The sequence below is a fragment of the Oncorhynchus tshawytscha genome, linkage group LG34 (assembly GCF_018296145.1).
Source record: "Oncorhynchus tshawytscha isolate Ot180627B linkage group LG34, Otsh_v2.0, whole genome shotgun sequence".
Classification (NCBI taxonomy): Eukaryota; Metazoa; Chordata; class Actinopteri; order Salmoniformes; family Salmonidae; genus Oncorhynchus; species Oncorhynchus tshawytscha.
Window position 1 is genome coordinate 1,116,864 of NC_056462.1, and position 20,721 is coordinate 1,137,584.

The 20,721-nt window shown below is 39.6% G+C and overlaps 2 protein-coding genes across 3 annotated transcripts in view; one reads left to right on the forward strand and one right to left on the reverse strand.

The window, feature by feature from the left end:
* The first annotated feature begins 1,807 nt into the window (after positions 1-1,807).
* fabp2 (fatty acid binding protein 2, intestinal) lies at positions 1,808-3,804 on the forward strand. The gene is made up of 4 exons (XM_024398387.2): positions 1,808-1,963; positions 2,368-2,540; positions 3,076-3,183; positions 3,521-3,804. Exons 1-4 carry the CDS (start codon positions 1,897-1,899, stop codon positions 3,569-3,571), a joined length of 399 nt encoding a protein of 132 aa, XP_024254155.1. The 5' UTR covers positions 1,808-1,896; the 3' UTR covers positions 3,572-3,804.
* Positions 3,805-3,991: 187 nt separating this feature from the next.
* The window catches only part of usp53b (ubiquitin specific peptidase 53b), a 49,117-nt gene continuing 32,387 nt past the window's right edge, over positions 3,992-20,721 (reverse strand). For both annotated transcript variants that reach the window (XM_024398386.2, XM_024398385.2), the window contains exons 16-19: positions 12,360-12,438; positions 11,346-12,229; positions 10,974-11,062; positions 3,992-8,053 (exon numbers count right to left, since the gene is read on the reverse strand). In XM_024398386.2, the coding sequence (XP_024254154.1) occupies positions 10,986-11,062; positions 11,346-12,229; positions 12,360-12,438 (1,040 nt within the window). In that variant the 3' untranslated portion in view covers positions 3,992-8,053; positions 10,974-10,985. The remainder of the gene's footprint in view (positions 8,054-10,973; positions 11,063-11,345; positions 12,230-12,359; positions 12,439-20,721) is intronic.

A 20,721-nucleotide genomic window follows, 5' to 3' on the forward strand; every position in this document is an offset into this window, starting at 1 on the left:
AGCCCCATATACTACCCACCACTGCGACCTGTATGCTCTCGTTGGCTGGCCCTCTCTTCATACTCGTTGCCAAACCCACTGGCTCCAGGTCATCTACAAGTCTCTTCTAGGTAAAGCCCCGCCTTATCTCAGCTCATTGCAGCACCCATCCGTAGCACGCGCTCCAGCAGGTATATCTCACTGGTCACCCCCAAAGCCAATTCTTCTTTTGGCTGCCTTTCCTTCCAGTTCTCTGCTGCCAATGACTGGAACGAACTGCAAAAATCACTGAAGCTGGTGATATCTCCCTCACTAGCTATACGCACCTTCTGTCAGAGCAGCTCACAGATCACTGCACTGTACATAGCCCATCTGTAAATAGCCAATCCAACTACCACATCCCCATGCTGTTTTTATTTATTTATCTTGCTCTTTTGCACCCCAGTATCTCTACTTGCACATTCATCTTCTGCACATCTACCACTCTAGTGTTTAATTGCTATATTGTAATTATTTTGCCACCATGGCCTATTTATTGCCTTAACTCCCTCATCCTACCTCATTTGAACACACTGTATATATACTTTTTCTACTGTATTATTGACTGTATGTTTGTTTATTCCATGTGTAACTCTGTGTTGTTGTATCTGTTGAACTGCTTTTCTTTATCTTGGCCAGGTCACAGTTGTAAATGAGAACTTGTTCTCAACTAGCCTACCTGGTTAAATAAAGGTTAAATAAAAAATAAAATACTACTACTGTACTACTACTACTACTACTTGTGGCCAGCAGCATACCCCCCTGTATACCACTGCTGGCTTGCTTCTGAAGCTTAGCAGGGTTGGTCCTGGTCAGTTCCTGGATGGGAGACCAGATGCTGCTGGAAGTGGTGCTGGAGGGCCAGTAGGAGGCACTCTTTCCTCTGGTCTAAAAACATATCCCAATGCCCCAGGGCATTGCCCTGTGTAGGGTGCCGTCTTTCGGATGGGACGTTAAACGGGTGTCCTGACTCTCTGAGGTCATTAAAGATCCCATGGCACTTATCGTAAGAGTAGGGGTGTTAACCCCGGTATCCTGGATAAATTCCCAATCTGGCCCTCAAACCATCACGGTCACCTAATAATCCCCAGTTTACAATTGGCTCATTCATCCCCCTCCTCTCCCCTGTAACTATTCCCCAGGTCGTTGCTGTAAATGAGAACGTGTTCTCAGTCAACTTACCTGGTAAAATAATGGATAAATAAAATACTACTACTAATGTACTAGTACTATTACTAATACTACTACTACAACTACTACTACTGTTAATGCACTACTACTACTACTAATGCTACTACTACTGCTATTACTATTACTACTACTAACTGCTACTATCTACTACTACTACTACTATTACTACTACTACTTGTTTACTACTACTACTACAGCAACTTCTACTACTACTACTATTTACTACTACTACTACTACTACTACTACTTGTCTACTACAACTACAACTTGTAGTAGGAGTAGGAGCAGCAGCAATACTGCTCTACTAAATAGATGGAAAACAGTGACTCATTGTTTATAACAAAGGAACCATCCTGCACATCCGAAGCACAGCACAGATTATATGCGGCCACAAATAACTATGTGATAGTAAAGGGCAAAGGATGTCGAAACAATAACCTTGCATATTGTATGATCATTAAAGGGACAATTACCATTGTCCCAAAACACAGCTATTGGCACTACACAGTGGAAGATAATGACTTGTGTAGCCTTGAGGAAATATGAGCTTTACACACCACATCAGCATATGAGATAGGGGAGAGCGATAAGAGAGTGAGCTAACACAGGCAGTGGTTTAAAAGGCCAAGTGGTAGGCTACGGCAGGTCACTCCTTAGAGTAGAGCCAGTCCAACCCTTCCAGCAACCATGACCTACAACGGCACTTGGAAAGTAGACCGCAGCGAGAACTATGAGAAATTCATGGAGCAGATGGGTAAGAGATCAATAGTTTTTGGAAAATTAGTTTTGGGGGAAAGACACTTTGGCACAAATGGCCTTTTGATGGATGTTGAAAGCAAAGACAAGTAGGCCTACAAAATGTTTACATAAACAGGCATACAAAGTGCATTTAATGCAAATAAAGTCAATTAACTTTTTGTACCACAGGCAATTCAGTGGTGTGTTTGTATAAAAGCGATTTTTAATGCATTAAATGCCTTTAGATTAGAGGACTATGTATGTTTTCTGACATTTGACATAAGGCACTGTAAAATGATTGCATAATATCTAGCCAGGTGCTGCACTGTAGTACATCCAAATGAAATATCTTGTATAGTCGTTTACGCATGGTTCAATTCGATTTGGAGTTGGACACATGGATTGTGTCTCTGTTCACAGGTGTCAACATGGTCAAGAGGAAGCTGGCCGCTCACGATAACCTCAAGATTACCCTTGAACAAACTGGAGACAAATTTGTCGTGAAGGAGGCCAGTTCTTTCCGCACGCTGGATTTGGAATTTACCCTGGGAGTCACCTTTGAATATGCTCTTGCAGATGGGACAATGCTATCAGTAAGCAATGCATTTATACAGTATTATATAGTATTATATTCTTGCAGCCATACATACAATGGCTGTGGTAGAGCCTAGGCATAGTTTTTATGTTGATGCATAGTGTATTCCCAGGAGAAGAAATTGGTAACAACATAATTGAATGGGTGCATACCACAATTCCAAAGATTTTATTCCTATCTGTTATTACCAATAACAAATTTTATTGCATTATTTTTCTGCGCTCGAAGCTATTCAATACTTGATAATGAGTTGCAAAGTACAGGGCACAGTCACATTGGCACTGTTCCAACATGTCCACACTAGGATACCAGTTAAAACACATTCACAATACATTTCTCCATTATGTACAGTTTGCTACTGTGCATTTAGGAACACAGGCCTGATGAAGTATAAAACCTTTCAGCAACTAGATGAATATGATGTGGAAATCTTTTTCGATGTGCAGCATGACTGCAAAAAAGATTACCTGGCGTGTTGCCACTTGATTCTTGGACCAGTATCATGATGAATTATTTGACCTTTCACCCCTCAGGGTTCATGGGGCATGGAAGGAGACATGATGAAAGGTACATTCACCAGAAAGGACAATGGAAAGGTGCTGACAACTACCAGAGCCATTGTTGGAGAGGAACTTGTACAGGTTAGTTACCCTCTAAGGAAAATGTTATTTGCACTTTTGAAAAAAGTGTATATGCACCCTGTTTTACACACCCTAAATGAAAACTTATTTACACTTCTGAAGAAGAAAATAGGCAGCAGACCTTGGCCAAAGTACAAATCAAATGCTTGAAAGTATCTAGCTTGATTTACCTTGGAGTTTGCAATGTTGGGACAATTCCATTGGTTTAATTATACAGGGCAAACCAAATGAAGTGCAGCATTTGACAGAAGTATTTGTCATGGATATGGATTTGAACCAGGTCTGGTTGTAGGATATTTTTGTTGTCATAATAAAATATATACTCTTCCTCCAACAGAGCTACAGCTATGATGGAGTCGAAGCCAAGAGAATTTTCAAGAGGGGTTAGAGGAAACCGATCAAACAATCCAACCACTAAGACCAAGAAGAGCTACGTTCAAAACCAGAATGATACCATTTTACAACCTTTCTGAAGCCACTGGACCACTTTAGGTCTTTGTAACGCCAACATAATTTTTAGCTGTACAAGATGCACTGTTTGTAATAGAAATGTGTAAAGCAGGTTTTATTTGCACTTCAAGTTTTGATATTTTAAGAAGTAAACACATTTTTTGAATTATTTATGGACTGATTTTCTGAATTTCTCAATGTCCACAAAATGTATACAGATATTTCTGAATATTCAAGATTAGATGAGTGCAAGCACACTAGCGCAATACACTATTGCCAATGACTGTGACTCACTGTTGTCAATCATCAATGGAAATCAAGTGACTGCAAAAACCAGAGGCATACAAAAAACGTTTAGTGATTGCATAATTTTAAGTTTATTAAACAATGAATAAAAATAAATGCATAGGCATCTCCAAAAATATAAAGTGTACACAGTCAGCTATACTGTACATGTTTCTTTTCAAATGGAACATGTTAAACCTTCTCATGGAAAAAATGCAAAGGCACTCCAGATATAACAGCAGAGCAATATATACAAAATCCATACTCCCAAAAATACCCAGTGAGAAAAACAATTAAAACCTTTCCGCTGAAGCAAGACTTACATAAATAAATAATAAACTGTATATTACATGAATATATTAATGTAAAGCATTGAAATAACCAACTTTACAACAAGCAAATAAAAACACTACCAGTGAGAACTGGGACCACAGTTTCATGTTGAGCTTAAAAAGATTAAAGAGGATTCATATATCAACAGCCTAGGAACATTAGTGGGCAAATACTATGACATCCATTGTTGTTAGTGTCCCGGTTTGTTGAGTCTTACCCCAAATTATTTGAATGCCAAAATGTCATAACAAAAAATGAAATTTACCAGACATAATGGCAAAACCATTCATTTTGAAGCAGCATGGATTTAAATAAATTACAAAAATCAAATGACGGATCACAATTGGATTACATTTTTTTTGATAACTGAAAAAGGACAGCCAAGATGCTAAGTTTTCAATAGCTTTTTTCTCTTAAAGATTTGTGCACATAGACGCAGCACTACATTTTATGCTGATGAATGTAAAAGATTCTAATATCGGGGATATTGACTTGCATTGAATTTGTGCCATTAGATGGTAAAAAGTCTGCATTTGGAGACAGTGGCCAGGTAAACAAAACCAAAGCACGGATTGCTGTCTCACCTTGTCCATAGACTGCATAGACCAACATGTAATTTTGTAATTTGGGTGAACTATCCCTTTAAATGATTTTTTTCTTCTGAAAGTAGCAGGGTCCTCTGGGACATGGGGCAAGATTCAGAAGTTTTGTTTTTGGTTCTGCCCAACCATAATTGTTTTACCTGTTCTTTGCACACATTGCAAATGGATAGAGGAACATTGCAATTAAAATAAATCATTACGTTAATGAATCTACATACGTATCCCCAGTTAGCCGCAATTAAGTTTTGCCTATTGATGACTTAAATACCATAAAACTACAATGTAGCTCTGTTGCAATTTTTTATAACAGGCAATGGAGTTGACATATCTGGAAAGTTTTCAAGAGACATTTTCCTCTCACAAAGAAGCACTTTGCATCAGCAAACTAACCATAAAATTTTAAATATGTAATGACACATGATCCAAGGCAATTTCCAAATGCTGCAAAATTGCAACATAAATCATGAGCTGCAGTGTTCAGAAATCCCCATGGATAAAGTACCATCCCACCTATGTAAAATATTAAGGATAGTTTCCTCAGGCAAACTGTCACCAACAAAGTGTTATACTGTGAAGTGTTAAAGGTTAAATGCAGCTGTTTTTATCTCAATATCAAATAATTTCTAGGTAACAATGAAGTGCCTTACTTTGATTGTTTTCAATTAAAATTGTCAACATTTTTCAAAAATATCTTACTAGGAATGGCAAATTCTTGAGCAAGAATTTTGCTAGGATTGCCTGGGAGTGATTTGAGCAGGGGAAAACTACAAAAAAAAGAAGATTTTTTTTTTGCTTTTGCTGTTAATGGCGGAGATGTTTGGAACTCTCGTATCTTCGACCCATCTCTCGGTCTATTAACTAATTTACTGCATGTTGATGTCACCATGGAAGGCCAATACTCCCTCCCACCAAAACAGGCAGAAATTTCAGACGCTCTTTTCAAACAGCTTACACTAGAATATTATTCATCATTATCACAATGTCACAGTATTATTCCAACCTCATAGTGTGGAAATATATATAGAACAAGATTTTGACTGCACTGGGCCTTTAAAGTTTACACATTAGCATGATCTGAATGGTTTTATGGATCACCAAAACTGAAGCCATCTCCCATTGGGTTATTTACCTAATACTTTTCTTCCTTTAACAAATGTGAAATGTGAAAATGTTTTATGTAAAAAAGTTATGGTAAAAGTTATGGTTCCTGGTTTTTGACAGGGAAATGACCCCTGACCTATCCAATGAAAACAGTATGAAATGAATTCTAATGTGAATTATATTTGTTTGGCTTCATTCAGAAACATCTAGAGGGCAACTTGCTATCAGATTTACCAACATTTAAATAAATTGCACCTTAAATTGTGATACTATGGGTGTCATTGCCAAAAACGTATTGACACAATCATGCTTACATAGTGTCCAACACTTTGGCCCGGATTCAATCCGATCGTAGGTTATAGACATTGATGAAAACATATTGACACAATCATGCTAGCATAGTATCCCACACCTTGGAACACTATGCTTTTTTCAGACTTACGCTATTTTCCGATTGAGACAACATTAGCAGCATTTACCGTAAATAGGATCTCCGTGAATGTGGAAACATTGGCTTTAAAAGCTGCAATAGCTATAACTCGCGATCATATTGAATCCCTGCCGTTATCTTCTCCCTAAATAAATACAATAAATAATAACAACTTAAAGGATTTTTTTGCTGTTTTCAAACTTACCTCTATTTTTTCCACTTACTCTGAAAGTAGTCTATGGGGCAAAGAAACTGTCATCCACAGGTTTGATTTGTTTAAATAGCCACTATGAACAATTGGAGTGATAGGGGCAAGCTCATCATGTTCAAAATTGCACGACCAAATCAACTCAAATACCTTCAAATCACTGGTGTGAAGGTGAACGGCAAGGCACTGGAGTGACAAACCACCCTTGCCGTCTCTGTCTGGCCGGCTCCCCTCTCTACACTGGCTTGTTAGTGCTCTCCCATTCCGTCCCTAAGAGAGGTGCATCACGTCGTGCAAGGCTTTTTTTCCGCTATACTCAACGTTATCTTCCTGTCCGGTTTTGGGCTTGTGTGGTGGGGGAGATCTATGTGGGCTATACGCCACCTTGTCTCTGGGTAGTAAGTCGGTGGTCTGTTGATGTCCTTCTAGTGGTGTGGGGGCTGTGCTTTGTCAAAGTGGGTGAGATTACATCGTGCCTGGTTGGTCCCGCCTGGGGGTATCGTCGGGCAGGGCCACAGTGTCCCCGACCCCCCGTCTCAGTCTCCAGTATCTATGCTGCAATATGGAGTTTTTCCTAGCCACCTTGCTTCTACACCTGCATTGCTTGTTTTGGGGTTTTAGGCTGGGTTTCTGTATACACACTTTGTGACATCTGCTGATGTAAAAAGGTATTTATAAAGACATTTGATTGATTGAAGTTACTTCTAATTCTAATTCTGAACATAGTGAGCTTTACCCTATCATTCCTTTCACTTTTTGGTTAGCAGTGGCTAAAGTTGGTCAAGTTAGCAGTGGTTGAAATAAATCTGATGTCTCTCCTGCCCTATAAAGTACTTGCATGGTACTGTATGTGGAAAAATTGAGGCAGGTCAAAAAAGTGTAGATATCATTTAAGTAGACCCAATAACATAAACCAATTGGAATTTGGATGTCGGTTGGATACAAATGTAAAGTATGCCATGCGCATGCTCATACTGTACACATCACTATTGTTACCTCTTTATAAGTCCTCATGCAGGTTGGCTAACATTATTACAGTTGTCTATTCAGCAGGATAACAAGTATACAAACACAATGATAGTGTTTGTATTATGAGATTGCTGAATTTGCCTCTTATATTCGGAAACAGAATTTGTGTTGGCTACACAATCAGAGATGCACATTACCTTAAACCAAAAGGTATAGAGTGTATACTCAACAGGTAATCATTATATTTTACTGTATTATGACTTGGACTGCCCTTTCCAACTCATCTATCAACATAGGTACATTTTTTCTCTGACAGTGCACTATCAAACTGTATCTTACTTTAAAATACATAGAAGTACTTCAGTAACCCACAGTGCATCAGTGATTTGACATTTGACACTGATTACAGTTGAAGTTCTGGGAGCAACACTTTTCCAGCCAGCAGACTCTTTGGCATCCAGTTCAATAGCTTATTTTATATGGACATCAGACCTATGAGTAAGAAGAGGACAGTAGATTATTATGACAGTAGATTATTATGATATGGATTATATGTGTACGCCATGAATACATTTTCACTGTTTACATTAAGAAAGAAATGCCATTTAGCAGATGCTTTTATCCAAAGCATACATACATTGTTTATGTATGGGTGGACGTGGGAATTGAAACCACTGTCCTGGTGTTGCAAGCGCCATGCTCTACCAACTGAGCAACAGAGGACCGCATTACTAATGTGTGTTATAGAGCTGGTTGCTAAAAACCTTTCTTGTCCTTACACACTTCTTGTATTGCAGACCTGGGTACAATATCTGTCAATGTCAAATATTTTCAAATACATGGAGTTTCATTTCATTTGGTCGAGTACAATGAAACCAATGCAATAATACTAGAAGTGCACCACACAAACTATATATTTTTGATTAACAGATATTTTCAAGTATTTAAACTACTCAACCTATGTATTTGATCTAAGTCTGGTTTATTGGTTGTGCATTTTTCAGCTCTTGTTTTTGCTTGTTTAAGTTGACATTTTAGTAATTTAGCAGACACTTGTATTCAGAGCAGCTTAGTTAGTGCATTTATCTTAAAGGCCCAATGCAGCTGTTTATATATGAATATCAACTCGTTTCTGGGTAACAATTAAGTACCTTACAGTAATAGATTTCCATTCAAATGGGCAAAAATAGCTTTTTAGCAAAATTAACTTTTCTCAAACTAAAATTTAGCTAGAATATTTTATTTGTCAAATGTCAATCATCATGTCACCAGAATAAGACCTTCGATATTTATTGTAAAGGAGCATCAAGAAGTTCATCATAACTTATTATATATAGCCTAAACTCTTTTGGTTTACCGAGTCATAGTGGGATTACCACACACCATATCATCGCGTGACTCCAAGTTTACTTCGATACGATGGTTATTATATCAATATATGTGTATAAAGGCTTTTCCACCGACATTTTACAGACACAAAAATTCACACTTCGAACAAACACATTATCGGTCGGCATTTATACAATTGTATCGAAACTGCTCCCATCACAGCTGTGGATGGAAACATTGTTACTGTAAGCAAACGTTTCCTCAATAAGTAGCAAAGTCAGTGCTTGTCCTGAGTAGTGGTATTGAACAGCTTCAATTCTAGAATACAGATGAATATATTTATTTATTTTATTTAACCTTTATTTAACTAGGCAAGTCAGTTAAGAACAAATTCTTATTTACAATGATGGCCTACCAAAAGGCAAAAGGCCTCCTGCGGGAACAGGGGCCTGGGAATAAGATCAATACAATATAAATAAAGGACAAAACACACATCACAACAAGATAGACCTAAGACAACAACATAGCAAGGCAGCAACACATGACAACACAGCATGGTAGCAACACAACATAACAACCACATGGTAGCAGCACAAAAGATTGTACAAACATTATTGGGCACAGTCAACAGCACAATGGTCAAGAAGGTAGAGACAACAATACATCACACAAAGCAGCCACAACTGTCAGTAAGAGTGTCCATGATTGAGTCTTTGAATGAAGCGATTGAGATAAAACTGTCCAGTTTGAGTGTTTGTTGCAGTTCGTTCCAGTTGCTAGCTGCAGCGAACTCAGGGATGTGTGAGCTTTGGGGACCTTTAACAGAATGTGACTGGCAGAACGGGTGTTGTATGTGGAGGATGAGGGCTGCAGAAGATATCTCAGATAGGAGGGAGTGAGACCTTAGGGGGTTTTATAAATAAGCATCAACAAGTGGGTCTTGCGACAGGTATACAGAAATGACCAGTTTACAGAGGAGTATAGACTGCAGTGATGTGTCCTATAAGGAGCTTTGGTGGCAAATCTGATGGCCGAATGGTAAAGAACATCTAGCCGCTCGAGAACACCCTTACCTGCCGATCTATAAATTATGTCTCCGTAATCTAGCATGGGAAGGATAGTCATCTGAATCAGGGTTAGTTTGGCAGTTAGGGTGAAAGAGGAGCGATTTCGATAGAAGAAACCAAGTCTAGATTTAACTTTAGCCTTTGATATGTGCTGAGAAGGACAGTGCACCATCTAGCCATACTCCCAAGTACTAGTATGAGGTGACTACCTCAAGCTCTAAACCCTCAGAGGTAGTAATAACACCTGTGGGAAGAGGGGCATTCTTCTTACCAAACCACATGACCTTTGTTTTGGAGGTGTTCAGACCAAGGTTAAGGGTAGAGAAAGCTTGTTGGACACTAAGAAAGCTTTGTTGTAGAGCATTTAGCACAAAATCCAGGGAGGGGCTAGCTGAGTATAAGACTGTATCATCTGCATATAAATGGATGAGAGAGCTTCCTACTGCCTGAGCTATGTTATTGATGTAAGTTGAGAAAAGCGTGGGGCCTAGGATTGAGCCTTGGAGTACTCACTTGGTGACAGGCAGTGGGTGAGACAGCAGATCTTCTCACTTTATACACAGCACTCTTTGAGAGAGGTAGTTAGCAAACCAGGCCAAAGACCCCTCAGAGACATCAATACTCCTTAGCCAATAAAGTCAATAAAAATAGCAGCACAATGTTGCTTCGACTCAAGGGCAATGGTGACATCATTGAGGACCTTTAAGGTTGCAGTGACACATCCATAACCATATATACATTTATATATGTATACATATATGTAAATATATAGAGAGAGATTTTTTACTGCATTAAATGAATGTGTCCTCATCATCACCAGTGAAATGAAATTAATTTGTGCCTGCCCTTCTCTCACTGATTTTGACCCAGGCGAGTGCAGCATGTCATGCTGTAATGCACAAAATAAACTGCATCTGTATGCATAAAAGGATCTGGTCGCGGAGCCATCAAAAAGGTGCTGATAAGAGGAACTGTGATGCATGGCAATTCCTGAAAGGTCACAGCGTATCACTTACCAGGTAATATCGTCACAAATAGCCACGCTCATCCAGTCCTTTGGCTGTCACTGGGTTCCATTTTGCAGTGGGCTTATTGCTGTTATGGCCTGTTTTTGTGGAAAAAATAAAACAATATAGATATAGATGAACTCAATGCAAAAACACACATGAAATATATATATATATATATATATATTTTTTTTTTTTTTTTTGAGATAAACGTTAAAGCTAATTTTGGGCAGATGCCAGCATTTAAAATATTTGGATGCTTTATATTTCTAATTAGAGTTGTAAGTTTACTGTTGCGACCACTCGTTTTGGAACAGTGTACTTACTGTACATGACTGCCCGTAGATGTTTTTACAAGCTGCTGTGACTGTCCAAGCTTACCTGCATCAGGCCGGGTTTTGGGTGGGTCTAGCATGGAGTGTGTGTTTGCAGGGTGCAGGTGGTGGCTGGGGTGTTCTGCGGGCTCCGTTGGTGTTTTGGGCATGATAGCTGAGAGTAGGAGGGGTCGCTGGTGATGGTACTTAAGTCTGTATGTGTCTGTCATGCAATTGTCCACGCTGAAGTACGTGGTGAGGGAAACCCCTTGGGCTACCGCTGACTCGGCTCCAGGTGGCCTGCAGATGGGGAGCCTCTCCTCGCTTTCGCCCGACGACGGGTTGCTCCTCTCTGGGTCCGAGCCCGACTTGGAGCTGGCACTCGACAAGGGCCTCTGCAGAGGGCCATTGGATTCCGACCTCTGGTTGGGGCTGGGGGTATGTGAGGCCGGGGTGGGCCGGACGCTGGGCCGGGGGCTGGTCTGGGAGGGCTCTTGGAGTAGCCTGGGACGGAAGCAATGGCGGCCAACATCCCCCTGGTGAGGGGAAGCTCGCTGGGCGGCTTTAGGGTGAGGCAGTGACGGCATGGAGGGCTGATGTTGAGATGAGGGTTCTTCCAGTTCGATATGGGGGGGTTGGTGGAAGGCCAGGTGGTGGGGGGGACAGGGGCAGGGAGACTCGGACAGAGGGGGCTTGATGTTGCTGGAGTGGTAGGCACTGTCCTCTGGTTCCGAGAGATTTCCAGCCAGGTCGTCAGAGCTGTTCCACTCCGAGCTGCTGGTTTTACCCAAGCGCCGCACGGCGGGGCTGTCGCCATGGTGACCACCTCTGTTGTTGTTACTCATCTCTGGCGATCCCATCATGTGACTACTCCTGTTGTCTGAGGAGCTAGCGTCCCTCTCTAGACCTGCTCCTTTCTTAGAACTGCCAGAGCTGTATCTACATTTTCGCCTGTAGAATAGAATACAATAGAATAGAACACAATAGACTTTTTAAGTGCACAAAATATGGATGTACACATTGACAATTAACAACATTAAACATATCAATAACATTAACAAAATCCAAGTTGGTACATTACCTTGAACTTGGACTACTTTTCAGGAGATGTGAAACTTGATGGTCGCAGTTCTTTCCCTGAGTTGTCAGTTGATGTTTGCCTGGAAAACAAATAGACAAAGCTGACTCACTGCTTAGGACAAAATTCAAATGAAACCCCAAAATCATGCAACCACCAACATTTAATGGAGTTATTTATTTACATTATTTATAAAGTATGGATAGTTTCCCCCCCCACAATAAATCTTGATATTTTGTCCAAAAGGGAAAAGTAATACAACTTGGGGGTGATTCCATTGAATAAATTCAATCAACAGTTAATCAGGTCTATTTATTCATGATTTCTAAATTAGGAATAAGTATTTGACATTTTCATTTAAACCCCCATTTTCTAGAGACAGATAGAAACTGACACCTAATCGCAGAGAAGAGAAATAACAAACAGAGAAACACACAGGAGAGACATTAGAGCGAGGGAGAAAGCGAGAGAAAGAAAGAAAGGGATGGACAGGCAGGTAGACAGACAGAAACAGAGAGAGAAAGAGAGAAAGAGCGAGAGAGAGAGAGAGAGAGAGAGAAAATAGGGAATGGCCTATTTTCAGGGAGATAGCCTATTTCTCTCACAGTGCCAGTGAGTTGGGAGAGTAAAAGCATTTCTGTTTTTCTGAAGCACGGTGGCAGCACAGTGTTGATCTCCACCGCCATTGTCCCTGCCACCGGATCGACCAATCGGCAGACAGGCCAGCACAGCAGGAGGCAGTATGCATGCTAAATTCATCCACTTTAAAAATAGAAGCGTCTTTTTTTCCCCCCACTGACCTAGAGGTCCATGCAAGGATAAAAGCTGTGGGAGTCGGTTTGGCTCTAGATTCACACAGGCTTGACTGTAGAAGGAAGCATTGTTATAAGCTAACGCATTCAGGTAAAGGGATAAAACATGTTCAACTCTATGCTCTTGCATAAAACAATGAAAGAGTGCTTGCAGTCAATACTCGATCACATGAAAATTGAAAAAGGGGCCAGCACTCACTTGATTCAGTTACAATAAAAGCTTTCAATAGCTTAGCATTTATATATTTTACGGGGAGCATATCCTACTAGAGCACAGTGCTCTACACACAAGCTAACATATGACTAGGATGGAAACAGTCAAATCCAGCTGCGGCATCTGAAGAAGCATTTGGGGATTACTGTCAGATTAATGAATGTGGAGGGGCTTTGTGGGTGAACAGGTTAAATCAACAGGTGGACATTCTAGAGACATACAGACAACCAGCGCACAATCCAAAATGACATTCTGTTTTACATTTATTCACCCCATACTATGTTTTCATTTTTTTTTTCTGTGACTAAAATGTCCTCTTTAGCCTCTGAACACACACAGGATAAAACGTAACTAAAATGCCATACTCTGGCCCCTCAATAATAAGATCAAGCTCTCAACATGACAACAACAAATTATAGTCAGGATGTTACTGCATTTTTATATTTTGCCTAGCCTCATTCTCCGTGTGGAAAATAGTTAGAAACCTACAGTACTACACAACACATATCCTACTGTACACGACACATGTCTGATAGATTTTGATGTGACACTTACAGTACTGCTATTTACAGTAGCAACAGTTGGCCATTTGTTAGCTCGGCTCAAAATCTATTTCCACGCTAGGTTTATTTAGCGTTTTCTTCTCGGAAATCGTCATGTTTTTTAAATAGCTAGTGCAGATTAGAACGTAAGAGATTTGAAGGGCTTGGTCTTGCATGACTCACCAGGGCTGTGCAATCATGACAAAAATCCTTTGCGTTTAGGGCCTATTGCCCCCATATTCAGTTGTCCATAATCTAGCACCATTAAATCAGGGGATCAAAATGAAAAGTCCCTTAATCTGCTTTTCCTTCTTTTTTAAAGCCTATGTTTCCCTGAAACATTGGTATGGGGGAGGGGAAGATAATACTGATATATCTCTTTTCAAAACACTGAGGATTTTGTCTTTGCTCGGATGTAAATACAAAGTCATCTTATAATACAGTTTGAACATTTTATCAAGGGTTGAACTATGATAGTGTGATGGAAATTAAGTAAAACATTTCCATCACAATATAGATAGAAGATACATTATGTATTGTATTGACTTAGAACTATTACTATGATTTTGCAGTTATAATGCTAGATCTTTGCAAGAATAAACATTTTTTTAAGTGTTCTGAGAGATTTGTTATGAATGCAACTCTTTAGGGACAGTTTGAAATATGAAAAAAAATATTTTCACATGACCCTCCTCTTGCACTGTAAAATGTTCTGCACACAATCCCCCTCAAAATTAAATAAAAAATAATTATTACCACCATAAATAACAATAACTGTAGCAACCTTGTGTTTATAAATGTGGATATCGTCTTTAGAAGGTTGAGGGTTCGCTGACCACCACGGACAAGCTCACTCTCCCTGCCTGTATCTTTACACTACGACAAGAGCCAGCTGCAGACAATGATCAGCTACTGTAGGGGGGAATCATATTTTCAAAATGTTGATGCTATATTTATAATGATATAAAATATTGGAAATTAATTTTACACCAACAGGTTTCTATGCCAATGCACCACACAACCAATAAGAAAGAAATAACTGCATACCGATTACCAACTTCAAGCACTCATCATCATGGTTTGTGTCTTCAACACCACAACCAAGTAGAGTATGTCAGTCTCGAAAAAACAGAAAATACATCCCTCCCTAATCAATATCGAAGGCTTGGTTTGACAATCTCCAAATGTCATGGCATTTTGTGTGTGTTTTGTAACAGTTGTCTCTTTACATTAATCGAATAGCAGTTAAGCAGTATGGATAATGGAATTATATTCAAGTGGAGTGTATGAATGTGAGAAGATAGCCAACGGGAGACTTTTGAAGTGGCCTAATCAAATTAAAACACTGTGACTAGTTGTGTTTATGCCACACATGAAAGGTAATACATTTAAAAAGTGAAATGACAAATATTTAGGCTATATTGAAGCGTTAGGTTCTAGGTCAAAGAATATCTGCTCGGATCGGGGGCAGAACACTTATATTTTTGTGAGGACAGACACTGGGAGATGAGAAGCAAGTACAGGGAGTGATTTAATAGATACACAGACAAAAACAAAACAAGAACAGCGTCTGGACAGAGGGGAAAAACAACATTAATGCAGACAATGAGAAGAAACTGAGGAAGTGACAGATATAGGGGAGGCAATCAATAAAGCAATAGAGTCCAGGTGATTCTGTCACATTCTGACCTTTATTTCCTTTGTTTTGTATTTATTTAGTATGGTCAGGGCGTGAGTTGGGGTGGGCAGTTTGTTTTTCTATGATTTGGGGATTTGTATGTTTCGGCCTAGTATGGTTCTCAATCAGAGGCAGGTGTCATTAGTTGTCTCTGATTGAGAATCATACTTAGGTAGCCTGGGTGCACTGTTTGTTTGTGGGTGATTGTCTATGTTAGTTGCTTGTGTCAGCACAGGTCTCATTTATAGCTTCACGGTCGTTATTTGTTTATTGTTTTTGTATTCAGTGTTCAGTACTTTCTTTAATTAAATATTCACCATGAACACATACCACGCCGCATTTTGGTCCTCCGATCCTTCTCGCCTCTCCTCTTCAGATGAAGAGGAGGACGACCGTGACAGATTCCCATGAAGCGCTGATGCGCGTAACGATGGTGACAGGTGTGCGTAATGGTGGGCCGAGCACCAGAAAGGGGGAGCGGGAGCAGGCGTGACAACTTTCCTGAATAATGGGCCTGCTGGGAGCATAGGCCTATGTGGACACTATATAGGACGACTTCGGAGAATGATGATCGGCAACAGACAGCGCATTAGTATCAGAAGTAAATATACAGCCAGACTGTCCTGCTACTGTGCCTTTCTATAATCTGTCCTGAGTAGACCCACAACTGACCCTAATGGAATGAATGGAATGAAACATTCAAATAACAGGGCTTTTGCACCATTACAATTTACAGCCCAGAGTAGAATTTTACTCAATTTAATATATTTTTGTGTGGTGTGATTGATAGTTAACCTATTGCAGATCTTGACAAAAGATTCACCTACCACGATTGTCACTATGGATAGAAGGCAGTATAGACAGTTGACTGGTAAACTACCCAGCTAGCACATAACGTTATGAGAACCATATGTTTCTTAGAGCTTGGTGAGTGCGTGGTTGTCCTATGGTTATTTTGCATACAACCTTCCCAAAACATTCTGGGAATGGTGCAGGATACCCAGCTACTGTAGCACATACACTATATATAGAAAAGTATTTGGACACCCCTTCAAATTAGTGGATTTGGCTATTTCAGCAACACTCGTTACTGACAGGTGAATAAAACTGAGCACACAGCCATGCAATCTCCATTGACAAACATTGGAAGTAGAATGGCCTTACTGAAGAACTCAGTGACTTTCAATGTGGCACTGTCATAGGCTACCACCTTTCCACCAAGTCATTTCATGACATTTCTGTCCTGCAAGAGCTTCCCCAGACAACTGTATGTGCTATTATTGTGAAGTGGAAACGTCTAGGAGAAACAAAGGCTCAGCCACTAAGTGGTAGGCCACACAAGCTCACAGAACAAGACCACTGAGCGCTGAAGCATGTAGATGTCCTCGGTTGTAACACTCACTACCGAGTTCTAAACTCTACAAAAGCTGCCAGGAGCTTCATGAAATGGGTTTCCATGGCCGAGCAGCCGAACACAAGCCTAAGATCACCATGCGCAATGCCAAGCGTAGGCTGGAGTGGTGTAAAGCTTGCCGCTATTGGACTATTGGAATCTGACCAAATGCATAGTGCCAATTGTAAAGTTTGGTGGAGGTGGAATAACGGTCTGGTTCAGGCTAGACCCCTTGGTTCCAGTGAAGGGAAATCTTAACACTACCGCATACAATGACATTCTAGACGTGCCAACAGTTTGAGGCAACAGCCCTTTCCCATTTTACCATGACAATGCCCCCGTGCACAAAGCGAGGTCCATACAGAAATGGTTTGTCGAGATCATGTGGAAGAACTTCACTGGCCTGCACAGAGCCCTGACCTCAACCCCATCAAACACCTTTGGGATGAATTGGGACGCCGACTGCAAGCCAGGCCTAATCGACCAACATCAGTGCTTGACCTCACTAATTCTCTTATGGCTGAATGGAAGCAAGTCCCGTAGTAATTTTTCAACATCTAGTGGAAAGCCTTACCAGAAGAGTGGAGGCTGTTATAGCAGCAAAAGGGAGAGCAATTCCATATTAATGCCCATGATTTTGGAATGAGATGTTTGATGAGCAAGTGTCCACATAAATTGGTCATGTGGTGTAACATTCTGAGAACCATATGTTTCTTAGGTGGGAATTTCAGTACTTCAGCATAACGTTTCCTACAGGTTTCCCCATGGTTCTATTTATAGTAATGTTCTCAAATTGTTCCGAGACCGTTAAGAAACAATGTCATTCTGTTAGAATTTCAGTACTTCAGCAGAACGTTTTCTACAGGTTTCCTCATGGTCCTATTTAAAGTCATGTTCTCAGAACATTAAGAAACAACATTCCTCTGTGGGAATTTCAGTACTCCAAGATATTATTTTCTGCAGGTTTCCTGATGGTGATATATATTAAGTCACAATAAGAAAACTTTCCATAAAAAAACATTGCTAACGTTCAAAGAACATTCTAAGAATGTCATTTAAAAATAGATACAGTTCCTAGAGAAAGTATTCAAACCTCTTGACTTTTTCAAAATGTTGTAGTAATTACAGCCTGAATGTAAAAATGATTAAATTGAGACTTTGTGTCACTGGCCTACACACAATACCCCAAATGTCAAAGTGGAATTATGTTTATAAAAATTAAAAGCTTTTGTAAAAATTAAAAGCTGAAATGTCTTGACTCAATAAGTATTCAACCCCTGTATTATGGCAAGCCTAAATATGTTCAGGAGTAAACATTTTCTTAACAAGTCATAGTGTTTAACATGATTTTTGAATGACTACCTCATTTCTGTACCCCACACATACAAATATCTGTAAGGTCCTTCAGTTGAGCAGTGAATTTCTTACACAGATTCAACCACAAAGACCAGGGAGGTTTTCCAATGCCTTGCGAAGAAGGGCACCTATTGGTAGATGGGTAAATCAAAAAAATGCAGATATCGAAAATACCTTTGAAGATGGTGAAGTTACTAATTACACTTTGGGTGGTGTATAAATATACCCAGTCACTACAATTTCCACCTAAAATGACATACCCAAATCTAACTGCCTGTAGCTCAGGACCTGAAGCAAAGATATGCATATTATTGATACCATTTGAAAGGAAACACTTTGAAGTTTGTGGAAATGTGAAATTAATGTAGGAGAATATAACACATTCGATCTGGTAAAAGATAATACAAACAAAAAAACATGTCTTCAATTTTTTTTTCATAATCTTTGAAATGCAAGAGAAAGGCCATAATATAATATTGCAGTTTAGATTATATTTCGATTTTGGCCACTAGAGTGCGTGTGTGCAAAGTTTCAGATTCATTCAGTGAAGCATTGCAATACTGCACAGTATATTGTATCAAGTCTGCCCAAATGTGCCGAATTGGTCAATTGATACATTTTCAAGTACATAACTATAGAGAACATACAAAAATGTTATGGTAATACAACATTTAAGTTTACACACTCCAGGGAATGTCATACAAGACAGATCATTAGCTTATAAATCTAGATGGCCGGGCTGGGTGGGTGTGGAGCAAGAGACAGCAGGGGTTGAAACTGTAGAACCCAGTTCCTACATTTGAATTTAAAAAAAATATTTTATCAAACAAAACTATGCTATATTTTATCTCTGGGACCTTGAGGATGACAAATCAGAGCAAGATTACTGAATGTAAGTACTCTATTTACCTTCAGAGGTGAATGTATCAAACCAGTTGCAGTGATAAAAGTGTTTTGTTGTTGTGCACTCTCCTCAGACAATAGCATGGTATTTTTTCATTGTAATAGCTATTGTAAATTGGACAGTGCAGTTACATTAACAAGCATTTAAGCTTTCGGCCCATATAAGACATGTCTACAGTATCCCCTGGAAAGTTTGCTGTTACTTACAACATCATTCTAGTCACATTAGCGCCCGTTAGCGCATGTTAGCATCAACCGTCCCGGTATAGGGACACCGATCCCGTAGAGGTTTCCTAACTCAGTTGCTGGAGAGGAAGGAAACTTCTCAGGGATTTCACCATGAGGCCAATGGTAACTTTAAAACAGTTACAGAGCTTAATGGCTGTGATCAGAGAAAACTGAGGATGGAACAACATTGTAGATACTCCACAATAATAACCTACATGTCAGAATAAAAATATTCAAAATCATGCATCATGTTAAAAAAATGTGGCAAAGAAATTAACTTCCTGTCTTGAATTCAAAGCGTTATGCTTCCAACAGAACACATCACTGACTCGTCATATATTCAAGCATAGCGGTGGCTGCATCATGTTATGGGTATGCTTGTCATGGGAAAGGACTAAGGAGGTTTGTAGGATAAAAAGTAATGGAATAGAGCTAAGCATAGGCAAAAGTGGGAGACAAATGCAACTTTCTGTAGGACAATAACTTAAAACAAAAGGCCAAATATACACTGGAGTTGCTTACCAAGACGACACTGAATGTTCCTGAGTGGCCTAGTTACAGCTTTGACTTAAATTGTCTTGAAAATTTATGACAAGACCTGAAAATGGCTGTCTAGCAATGATCAACAAACAACTTGACAGAGCTTGACGATATTTAAAAATAATAATGTGCAAATATTGTACAATCCAGGTGTGCAAAGCTCTTAAAGACTTCATTTTTCCAAACATAAAAATAGTGTTAAAACCTCTTGAAGCTAGGGGGCACTATTTTTATGTTTGGAAAAATAACATTCCCAAAGTAAACGGCCTATTTCTCAGGACCAGATACTAGAATATGCATATAATTGACAGATTAGGATAGAAAACACTCCAAAGTTTCCAAAACTGTCAAAATATTGTCTGTGAGTATAACAGAACTGATATTGCAGGCGAAACCCTGAGGAAAATCAAACCAGGAAGTGGCTTCTATTTTGAAAACGCCATGTTCCATAGCCTGCCTTTGCTCCATTTAAAGGGATATCAACCAGATTCCTTTTCCTATCGCTTCCTCAGGGTGTCAACAGTCGTTAGACATAGTTTCAGGCTTTTATTTTGAAAAATGAGCGAGAACGATAACATCGTGTCATTGTATGGCTGGGTGCCAACAGCGTTTTGTAAGCGCAACAGAGTTTGGGCAGCCATTGTCTATCCCTCTCCTACTGAAAAATACAGTTGCGGTTGATATATTATCGATTATATA

Bases quoted from the DNA above. Each gene is read 5' to 3' on its own strand.
- fabp2 (XM_024398387.2), top strand. From the start codon at position 1,897: ATGACCTACAACGGCACTTGGAAAGTAGACCGCAGCGAGAACTATGAG. The intron at 2,541-3,075 runs GTAAGCAATGCA...TTCACCCCTCAG, and splicing joins CAGATGGGACAATGCTATCA to GGTTCATGGGGCATGGAAGG. The intron at 3,184-3,520 runs GTTAGTTACCCT...TTCCTCCAACAG, and splicing joins TTGGAGAGGAACTTGTACAG to AGCTACAGCTATGATGGAGT.